At 39.3% G+C, this 12,044-nt stretch overlaps 1 protein-coding gene across 1 annotated transcript in view; it reads right to left on the reverse strand.

The window, feature by feature from the left end:
* Positions 1–6,294: 6,294 nt before the first annotated feature.
* Positions 6,295–12,044, reverse strand: part of ZNF605 (zinc finger protein 605) — a 49,846-nt gene continuing 44,096 nt past the window's right edge. The window contains exon 7 of the mRNA XM_070629442.1: positions 6,295–7,216. Coding sequence (XP_070485543.1) covers positions 6,447–7,216 — 770 coding nt within the window. The 3' untranslated portion in view covers positions 6,295–6,446. The remainder of the gene's footprint in view (positions 7,217–12,044) is intronic.

Genomic DNA, 12,044 nt, shown 5'->3' on the forward strand with positions numbered 1-12,044 from the left:
GGCTTGATGAGTGGTGTCACATCTGCACCCAGGATCCAAACCGGTGAAACCCTGGGCCACTGCAGTGGAGTATGCAAACTTAACCACTTGGCCATGGTACCAGCCTGTGTGGGTCTGTTTCTATTGACTGTTTTTTTCCTTTGATTATCAGTAACATTTTCTTGAGTTTTGGCATATTTAGCCATTTTAAATTTTATATTAAATATTCTATAAATAAGAAATGTAAAGGCTCTCCAGATGATACTCTCTTAGATCAAAGAGGATTACCCCTTTACCAATTCAGGAAAGTAATATAGGTTCTGTGCACTTCGATCAGAGATTGAGCTGTGTGGGGGCTGAGTTGAGGGTTTATCATTGAGGCATAATTTACATACAACAAAATGCATGTATTTTAATTGTGTGGTTTAATGAGTTATGATAAATATAGACCTGTCTCCAACACCCCAAGAGACAAACTATTTCCAAATCCCTCAAAATGTTCCCATTTGAGTTTTGTCAAAAATTTTTTTGCATATACTGAGATGATTTTTCTTTAGTTAATGTTGTGAATTACATCAATTGGTTCTCAAATATTCATTAAAATTTGCATCCTGGGTTAAATGCCACTTGGTCATGATGTAGTATCACTTTCCTATGTTGCTATTATTTGTTAATTATGATATGCTAATATTTTGTTCAGGATTTTTGCATCTGTATTCATGAATTGGTCTGTAATTTTACTTTTCTTATAGTATCTTTGGCAGGTTTTGGTATGAGGGCTATGCTGGCCTTACGAAATGAGTTGGGAAGTATTTCTTACTCCTCTTCATTTGTGTAGGATTCGTATTGTTTTAATAAATTATTTCATAGAATTCCCATCAGTGAATTTTCTTTTGTGCTGAGGTGAATTTAATACATGCAATAGATATAGAGCCATATATTTTACCTTGTGTCAGTTTCATCTAAGTGTCCATTTCATCTAAGCTGTAAAATACATTAGGAAAAAATCTGTTTGTAAATTCTCCTATTTTTCTTTTAACATCTACAGGATCTGTAATGACAACTCTTCTTTTGTCCCTCCCAGGAGTAATTTGACTCTTCTGTTCTCTTCATTGGTCTAGCTGGGGTTTATCCATTCTATATTTTCAAAGAATCAATTACATTTTTGTTAATTTTCTCAATTTTTTGTTTTCTAGGTTACTGATTTCCTCTTTTGTCTTTATTGTTTCCCACCTTCTACTTTGGATTTAGTTTGCTCTTTTTCAATCTCTGGAAGGCTGAGGCTTAAATCACTGATATTAGACTTTTCTTCTTTTCTGACAGGTTAAAGCTGTAATTTCCTTTAATGCACAGCTTCAGCCGCAACTCTTTAAGTCTGGTGTGTTGTTTTCCCTATCGTTTAATTCAAACTATGTTTTTAAGTTCTCCTTTGATTTCTTCCTTATTTTATGTGTTACTTAGGAGTGTATTGCCTAATTTTCAACTATATGGGCATTTTCTAGATGGCTTACTATTATATTTATTTTAATTCTATTGTTATTATGGAATATATCCTATGATTTTTATCTATGGAGACCTGATTTATGGCTTCACATATGGTCTATATTAGTCAATGTTCCATGTCCAATGTTCCTTGAAAAAAATGTACATTCTGCAGGTTTTATGTGCAGAGGTCTGTAAATGTCAAAAGGTCAGGTTCGTTCATAAAATTTCCCAAATACTTTATATCCTTCTAGATTTTTTGCGTGCACTTGTTCTATTAGTAAGAAGGAAGTAAAAAAATCTCCAATTACAATTGTGCATTTTCCTACTTTTACCTTTAGCTCTACCCATTTTTAAACACCTTTATTGAGGTGTAATTCACCCATTATAAGTGTCCAATTCAAAGGCTTTCAGTAAATAGGTAGAGTTCTGCACCATCACCATAATCCAGTTTTATCACCCCTACAAGTACCCCCATTCCCATTTGCAGTTCACCCCCAGCCTAAGGCAATCACATATCTGCATCTCTTTTGATTTGCCTTTTCTGGATATTTTCACACAAACAGAATATCTAGTCTTTTGTGTCTGGTTCCTTTCTTGCTGCAACTATGTCATAACTTTTTATTGCTGAAAAGTATTTTACTGTATGGGTATACCACATTTCCTTTATCCACCCAAAAGCTGTTTTGAATTGTTTCCAGGATTTGGCTGTTATGAATAATTTTGCTAGGAACTCATATACTCTGCAAGGTTGAGGTGCTGGCTCTGAACCTGCTCTGAACCTGCAACCACTATCTACTGTTTCTCCCACAGCTGTAACGCACAGGGTCCAATCTTGAAAATAAGAACTAGTCTAAGTAAAACAGAGGGAATTCAAGATGAGAAGTTGGTTACACAGGGATAGTGCTACAGGCTCCTAATTAACACCAGCCCTGCTATTGGTGGTTCCCCTACACTGAGCCCAGCATATACCAGGTTAAAACCAAAAGCACTCACCCCTTCCCCTGCTGCTTTAGCTACACTCACATGTAACTATCTGTTTCTTTAACCTTGATTCCCTGAGCTTCACAACCAAATAGAAGTTACACAATGTTAAAGCCCACATGGCCTCATGCTGGGCTCCCACTAAAGTTGTGGCTCATCACAGGTCCTTGAAGTTTAGGACAAAGAAACTGATGTTCAGAGAAGATCAAGAAGCTGAAGCTTCCCAGGCCCCAGCTCCTTGGCTTCCTGGCACCGGAATCCACCATCCACCATGGAGGCAGACAGCAAAGGACATCCCTCTGCAGATTCCCTTCTCTCACCACCGCCTCCCTGCAAACAGCCTCCCAAGGCCAAATGCAGGAAAGTGCAGAACCGGCAGGGCCACAGGCTCCCCCTCCCTACAAGAAGCCACATTCCTTGCAAATCTTTAAAATCCCTCACCCACTTCTTAAAAGAGAGCCAGCAGCTCCTAAGGCATCAGCTCCCTTTACCTGGTAAAGAAAAAAAAAGCTGATTTTCCTATTCACCTAAAACTCTGTTCTCGTTATTTGGATTGGGACCCAGTTCAGAGACTGAACTCTTGGTAACAATAAGACAGATGGGAAGCCAACGAGGGTGGCAAGACATCAGGAATTCAACAGAAGCAAGAATTCATTACCAAGACTAGGCTGGAGGGGTCAGAGGAGGTAGAGGTATTACCGGAGCCCAGAGGCCAGGGTCATCCAGCGGTGCTGTAACCATGGTAGGCCATTTAGGAGGAGCTGGGGCTAAAGAGGGGACACGGCCTTTGCTGGAGAGAATGCCTGGGGCACAGACGGGAAGAAATACCCTAGTTTTTACTAATCTCACACCCTCCAATCTCCCATTAATACCTTCCACTAACCAAACTCTTCTAGAAGCACCTGACACAGGAGACTGGAACACATCCCATGAGGCAGACTTGCCCTGCCTGAGAGCAGAGCAGGCTGGGGGAGGACAGGGGATGGATCTGAGGACCAAGCAGGCCCAGGATCAGCACAGCCCACCATTTTGTTATTCAGCATCCTTTCTTCTCACACTTCTGTGATACACATGTGACACTTCTGCCTATTGTGAATCAACAAATCACACAATGACAGTCACTCTCTCCCCCAGCAAGAGGAATACAAAGTTCTATAAGTTACTGTTCACATCTCAAGTCTAGGATGTCTAGACACAACATAACTTTTCTTGATCTCATGGTCTATGAACTAAATTATAAAACAAAATGTCACCAATGCTCCATATCAAAACAAAACATAGGAAAAATGTGTTGAAACATAAGAAAAATATGCATAGCAGGTACATTCATTTCTGTACTTATCATACAACTCTGGTTATTATTATGATTTTTTTGGTGAGGAAGATTGGCTCTGAGCTAACATCTGTGCCAATCTTCCTCTGTTTTACATGTGGGATGCTGCCACAGCATGGCATGATGAGTGGTGTGTAAGTCCACACCTGGGATCTGAACCTGTGAATCCCAGGCCATCAAAGCGGAGCACGTGAACTTAACCACTACACGACTGTGCTGGCTCCTGGTTGATTTTTTTTTTATAACTTTCTTCTGCCACCTGTTCCATGTTATGCTTGCCATTAGCCAGCTATCAGCAAGTCAAGGTTCTTTACCTGGTGAGGAAACCCAAATCTTCATTACTGAAGAATCTGAATTCCTAGTAATCCTATCCTCACTGAGGGGCTTTAGATTCCCACTGAAACTTACTATCTTACACGGAAACAGTAAAAGGCTCAGCAGCGAATCTGTTGGTTCCATATATGGTCCACCTGGCCCCAGCTGTGCAGCAGCAACGCCTAAACTCCACGGATTAAAAACTTCAGCAGTAATAGTAACCTCCTCTTCTGACTGTTGATTCACTTGCACAAGAAGCTGAAAACTTTTAACTTCCAGTGTCACAGAACTATTTTTGTGCCATTTGGTAGAAGTCTTCTTTCCTTGAGAATTAAGACCTCTAACCCAGAGGAATCCAAGCTTGTAGGGATGGAGAGCAAAAACTGTGAACGAATAATTACTCATTTGTCCATCTCACCGCCCTCTCTGGCTTCTCACTTCTCCCATCACCTGTGTCATCAACTTCCTGTTGTAAAGTCCTTCTGTTTTACTTAGAGTAGTTGTTATTTTCAAGGTTGGGCCCTGACTGGTAAACCAGCCACCAATGTTCTCATGACACTTCAGAGTAATGGAGACCTCCTCATACAGGCAGCGTAAGAAATCTGGGGTCAAACCATACCCTACAGCGATACTTTGCCAACCTAGATCCTAACTTTAACTTTGAATACAACCCCATATGCACTTAATGTCTGCTCTTGGATATACAATCTAAAGAGTCTTCCTTTCGCTAATGAAAACAGTTGGTTTTCTGTAATTCTGAATGTTACAATCATTCAAGAAAGGATTTGGCCATTGTCAAGCGATACCAAGGAGAGGAATTACTAAGAATTCTAAACAGAGGTAGGCACAACTTGCATAATAGACAGTTTCAACAAAGACAAATTTTTGTGTTGGCAATACAAGAAAAATCACACGTTTAGGGAATAGTGCAAATCTCTAAATTTCACCAACCATCAAAAAGGTTTTTGGCATTTTCAAGGCCCATTATTAATAATTTTAACTTAAATAAAAGTTGGTGCATTGAAAAGCAAGATAACATCTTGCACATTGCAAGGTTTCTTGTAATTAAATAATTAAACAAAGATCTTTTACAAATAAAATAACTCAATTTCTAAAGCCTCATCTGTATGAGATCTCTGAATCAACCTGTCAAAAATCCTAATTCTCCTAGCAAAGTCTCTGCATGTAACCTTAAAGAATTACATGGCCCTTTAAAAATAAAGTGGGTTTCTTTTTCTAATTATCTGCAAAGGACTTAAGGAAAACATTAAAAGATTGGCAGAGAACAGATAACATGATGTCTTATCATATTAACATAAAATACAGATAGTTTCTTGGCCATATTATATTTGATCGATGTACAACTGAACTTGCACAGAAATCCCACTGGAAAAACAGAAGGATATGCTTTGTGGGCCTTTTGTTTTTACTGCCTCCATTTTTCACATATTTAGATTGATGAGCAATACAAATCAGAGCTTCTCTTTTGCTCAGTCAGCCATGTTAACTTGCATTCTTGCCTTTTACGTATCTAATATGAACAGCAATTCTGTATATAAACTGGCGACTCAGAGGAAGCTGGAGATTTTATTTAAAAAATCCCAGCTCCTGTTATTGAAGACAGAGCATGGTAGAAGTTCTCAAACTCATTTACCTGTGCCAAGAAAGTATCTGGTAATACAATTTAGACTATTTTTTAAATAATAAGTCAATAACTTGACCTAGTTTACCTTCTATTGTTGTAGGACAAGGTAAATGATATTCTGTGTAGAACTCTTGACAGATGCCATGCTATGTACATGACACATAGCATGTTCATGGTTATATTCATTTCACATATGCTCTGAAAATATATAAATTTCATATTATGTAGCCATAATCAGGAATATAAGCCGCATATACCTCTGAAAGAATATGCTTCTTGTTCTGCTGTCATGACTATCGAACATACATATATAGACAAATACATAAATATCTTTAAAGCTTCACACACTTATGAGTTAGAATTGAATATATAATCTTTTCTTTAAAGATGCAGTATCACAGTTGTAAACTGAATTTCCTTTGAACATTATTTCTATGGAAATATTTTTCCATATTCTTTTAAGTCATGATTTTTCTCCTCAGTATGAATAGCCTGATTTACAATGAGCAGCTCTCTGCTCTCCTGTCTCTGCCACATTCACTGTGCACAGGCTCACTCTCCCAGCTGGCACTCTGACGTTTAAGGAAGTATAACTTCCATCCAAAGACTTTCCTGTACTCATGACATTCACAGAATTTCTATAAATGAGTTTTAGGGTACAGAAAGAAGTGTGATTATTTTCTTAAGTTTCTCACATTCCCTGTATTTCTAGGGTTTCTGTTCTGTGTGAGTTCTCTGATGTATCATGAGGTATGACTTCTGGGAGAAGGCCTTCCCACATTCGCTGCAGCCATGGGGCTTCTCTCCTGTGTGAGTTCTCTGATGTATAATGAGCTGTGACTTCCAAATAAATGCTTTTGTACAGTCATTACATCCATAGGGTTTTTCTCCTGAATGAGTTTTCTGATGTCTAATGAGGAGTGGCTTTCCACTGAAAGCTTTCCCACATTCACTGCATCCATATGGTTTCTCTCCTGCATGAATCCTCTGATGCTTATTGAGACTTGATTTCTCTCTGAAGGCTTTCCCACATTCACTGCACTTATTGGGTTTTTCATCTATGTGGGTTCTCTTATGAGTAATAAGCTGTGACTTCCCACTAAAGGCTCTCCCACATTCACCACAGCCATACGGTTTCTCTCCTGTATGACTTCGCTGATGAATAATGAGCTGTGATGTCTGAGAGAAGACTTTGTTACAGTCACTGCATTCATAGGGTTTCTCTCCTGTATGAGTTCTCTTATGTGTAATGAGATGTGACTTTCGAGAGAAAGCCTTCCCACATTCACATCCATAAAGCTTTTCTCCTGTGTGAACTGTGTGATGTGTAACAAGGTGTGACTTCTGGGAAAAGCCTTTGCCACGTTCACTGCATTTAAAGGGTTTCTCTCCTGTACGTGTTCTCTGATGTACAACGAATCGTGACTTCCTGCTGATGACTTTCCCACATTCATTACATTCATAGTATTTTAATCCAATGCAAGTTTTTTCATGTTTTTTATAGAGAAATGATTTTTCATATCCATTTAACTTACAAGACTTCTTTCTTCCACAATTTCCATTCTGAGTAAATAAATCGAATGAATATTTCAAATGTTTTCCATTTGGGACACACTTACTGGCTTTTTGCTTTAAAAGTGAAAGGTTCATGCCTGACTGAACTATTTTTCCACTTGCACGACCTTCGTGGGCTTGTTCCAAACTTTTAAGCCTGTCTTGGATTTCTTGGCGCCAAGCTTTGTAATCATCCACCTTCCAGTATTCTAAAGAGTAGAACAATAAACATACTTTGTGAACCCTTCAATAACTGTGAACCCGACGAACCAGAACTTATGAGCGAGAAACGCAGAAATGCTCATGCACAACCATATGCTTTTGTTTGGGAACTAAAATTAAGTAAAGTGCTCTCATGGAAACTGAGGTAGAAAACCAATAATAGGCAAGGAAAAGGAAAAAAATCTTTGACTAAATAGGCTGTTAGAGGCCAAGATATAATAATTCTTTCTAGGCAAAGGTACAATCAACTCTGAGATAAGGCAACAAAAAGTTGCACTAGACGGTAGGGAACGATGACACCAAAGCTATTCCTTTGGTTACAGGCATAGAAGGGGTAAACTATCATCAAAGAAATCCAGGAAAAATAACCGAGGACATCCAGTAGTAATCTGAGGGGTTCAACAATAGAAGGGAAAGGAAATAGGAGGGAATTAGAAAAGTGAGAGGAAAAAGTCACAATGAATCCATATACATGAGAAAAGAAAAGGAATCTATTGGCAGGTTAAAGTTTGGGGTGTGGAGAGGGAACATGAATGTACAAGATCCTACATGAGAACGACAACACTAAGCTCCTCAGTACAGATAAGAGGAACATCTCTCACTCTAAAATCAAAGCAAAGAAGGACAGATTATCCTAATACGGATATGTGATATACATGATATGATATTTGGGTATCCGAGAAACTCACATCAATGGTCCTGAGTCACTTCCAAAGGCTGAGGACTTCAAGATTCTCTAAAGAACATTTCAAAGGTACCCACCCTTCACTATCTTCACTGTCCACTGCAAACTGGCATTTAAATTCCAGTCTCACATATGACAGGTTACCAATCACTCACCTGAAAATCTCTGACCTGTGATATCTTCATCTATTATCCATTGCTGCTCTTGCTCCAATTTGAAGATCACATCTGGTTTGATAACTTGAAACCCTGTACATGGTAAATCAGAGGACTTGAGCCCAGTTTCTTGGGCTTCAGCCTTCTAAAGAATAAATGAATGTTTCAGAGGCTTCACAATGAGGCCTTTCATATGGGGTGTGAGTATGCAAAACTCTGAAGACAAAAAAGGACTAAGAAATTTTGAATTCTTAAACTAAAGCCCTAAATCTTTAAACACTTGAAGGCCTCAGTTTTTAGAAAGTGAATAGGAAAAGACAATTGGCGGGACAGAGTCTGAGTCCACACAGGAGCGTGTCCTTACCCAGCGACACAAGGCTGCTCCAGTTCTCCAACACCACACTTCTGTCCACACTCTTCTGAGCAGAGTCCAGCAGCTGCCACTCCTCCCAGGTGAAGACCACAGCCACATCCTCAAATGACAAGGATCCCTAAAAGAGCAGGTGCGTATTAAATCGGAAGAAATACTTACTGGAGCAAAAGATGTAAACAAACACTGTAGCAGGAGCTGGTTGCCTTCAAAGTAGCCATTTCCTCCTCCTTTCTTGCAAACCCCACTTATATTAGGGGTGAAAATGTGACCAGTTCGAAGTAACAAGTCATAACGGTTCTAAGCGAGTCTTGACAGTCCTATTTCCCTTTGTGCTTCTGTCTCTTACATCTAGATTTAGCCACATGATTCTGTTCTGGCAATGGGAGGGAAGAAGTGTGAGAAGGGAATTTTGGGGAAGCTTTTGCTTTTCTGATACAAGAGACAGATACTGATAGTGCCCTCTGCCCCCATCTACCATGCTTCCTGTTGTAATACAGACGGTATACTTGGAGCTACAGCAGCCATCTTGAGCTGCGAGGCAATACGTGTAGTACAGAAAACCAACTTGTGAAGTACAATAGAGGTAAACACTAGAAATATCCTTAATCTTTTATGACACCAGTGAAGTGCTGTGCCAGCCCAAGACTGTCTACTTCCAGGTGTCTTATAGGAGACAATTAAATGGCCTTATTATTAAACTATTATTATTTAGGTTTTCTGTTACTTGTAAATGAAAGCATTCCTAACTGATACATTTATTCTGACCATTCTTATCAGGATTCCTTATATAGGCGCTCTATCATATACCTAGTCTTGCATTACACTTTACTTGAGAAACAAAAATCTGTTAAAATTCCTATTATTTTATTTTATGTGCTTTAAATAAGATAAAATGATACAGAATATGTGTACTGATCAACAAATGTGTTAGGTACCACTGTAGGTGTCAGTTTAGACGAATAAAACACATCGTTTCCTGAGAGAGCTTTCAATCTTGGATAGCAAGTCCAATTTATACAAAGCTAGAATGGAAGAGCATGAGTGGAATAATTAAAACTACAATGAGTTATCATTTACACCCACTAGATTGGCAAAAATTAAAAACTTGACAATATCAAGAGTTGGTAAGGATGTGGATAAACAGAAACAAGCACACTGCTGGTGGAAGAGTGGATTGACGCAGTCTTTGTAAAACCATTTGGCATCATCTTATAAAGTGAAACACTCACAGTTCCTATGACCCAGCAGCTACATTCCCTAAGTTTATACCTTAGAGCAGGGGCTGCAGACTACAGACCACGGCCAAGTCTAGCCTAGCACTTATTCTTTAAGATAAAGTTGATTGAAAGACAGCCTCCACCTCTGCTCATGCACCGTCTGGGACTGCTCTCGCACTGCAGCAGCAGAGCTGACGAGGAGCCACGGCGAACTCAGAGCCTGAAAAGTCTAATGCATTTACCATCTGGTCCTTACAGAGAAAGTTTGGTGCCCATGCCTCAGAGATTTTCTTGCACATGTGTACCAGGCGACAAATATCAGCCTTTATAGAGCATCAATGTTTAAAACAGCTCAAACATCTACTGACAAGAAAAACAGATCATTATGGAGTCAAAAAATGGATTAGACAGCAGTGAAAACACGTGAATTCCAGCGTCACACAAGAACATGGACGAAAGTTAACAGCACATTTGCAAAAGCTTTTCCAACGCTGAGAATTTACAGTCATGGATATTTCTTCACACAGATCTGTGGTTCCAATGTCTCCTACCTGCAAGATCTTGGAACTTCCAAGCTATGTAATTAACAAAAAAGTGGTCCCTGACCAGCAATTCCCCTGTTGGGTTACTTAGTAGAAGCAAAACAATTATTGATGAAGGGACACTCTCAACCCAAGCTGCACAAGACTGACAGACAAACACGAAACCTTACTCTAAAATTTAAATGTGAGCACAAGCAAGAGTCAGCGGAAATAATAAAAAGTAGAATCTAACTTCTAAAAACATGAGAAAAAGGAATATTGGACATAAATGTAAAACAGGGATGTTAAAACTCTCAAAGTCACAATAAAAGGAGTGAAAACATGAGAAAGAAACATGGCAATATTTAAAAGGCCAGCACATTTAAAAAACAGCAGCAACAACAACAATAAAACAGAAATAGCATAAGTGAGAACTATATCAACTAAAACTAAAAAATCTATGGAGGGATTAAAGGGCCAGTCACAGACAGATGAGTGAGACAGACCTGAGAGTGTAGGGAGAATGCCGCAGCCAGACTGAAACATGAACCAGAAGGTTTCCCCAGTTCGGATCCTGGGCGCGGACATGGCACCGCTCATTAGGCCATGCTGAGGTGGCATCCCACATGACACAACTAGAATATATAACTATGTTCCGGGGGGCTTTGGGGAGAAGGAGGAAAAAAAAAAAGGAAGACTGGCAAGAGATGCTGGCTCAGGTGCCAATCTTTAAATAAAATAAATAAATAAATACAAATATATTAAATAATTTAGAGAAAACATGGATATTACGGGTGAAGGGATGGAATATTTCAGGAGAGAAAAGGAAATTAATTTTTTTTAAAAGACCCAAATGGAAACTCTAGACTGAGAAACATAACAGCTGATATAAAATACTTACTGAACAGACTTTGCAGATTTGACATTATAAAGGAAAAGGTTCATGAACTTGAAAATTGGTTAATAGAAACTATACGAACCAAAGCACAAAAAATTGGAAAAAAATTTATAGAGTATCAGTGACCTGTAGGATTATATAAAAGTCTTATACACTTGTAATTGGAGGGTCAACAGAAGAAAGCAAATAGGACAGAAAAAGAATTTGAGCAAATAACAGCGGAAAATGTTCCAAATTTGATGAAAAACACCATCCCACAGACCCAAGAAGCTCAGGGTATCCCAAGCAGGATACATGTAAAGAAAACCACACAGGCGCCAGCCCGGTGGCGCAGCGGTTGAGTGCGCACGTTCTGGTTTGTTGGCCCGGGGTTCGCCGGTTTGCATCCCAGGTGTGGACATGGCACCGCTTGGCACGTCATGCCGTGGTGGCATCCCACATATAAAGTAGAGGAAGATGGGCACGGATATTAGCTCAGGGCCAGTCCTCCTCAGCAAAAAGAGGAGGACTGGCAGCAGATGTTAGCTCAGGGCTAATCTTCCTCAACAAAAAAGAAAACCACAGCAAGGCCCAGCAGCCAAACTGCTGAAAACCATAGAGAAAGAGAAAATCTTAAATCTGCCAAAGAATAAAAGACACATTACATTCCAGGGATCAAGAGTGAGAACTGACCTCTCACCG

The sequence above is a fragment of the Equus przewalskii genome, chromosome 7 (assembly GCF_037783145.1).
Source record: "Equus przewalskii isolate Varuska chromosome 7, EquPr2, whole genome shotgun sequence".
NCBI lineage: Eukaryota > Metazoa > Chordata > Mammalia > Perissodactyla > Equidae > Equus > Equus przewalskii.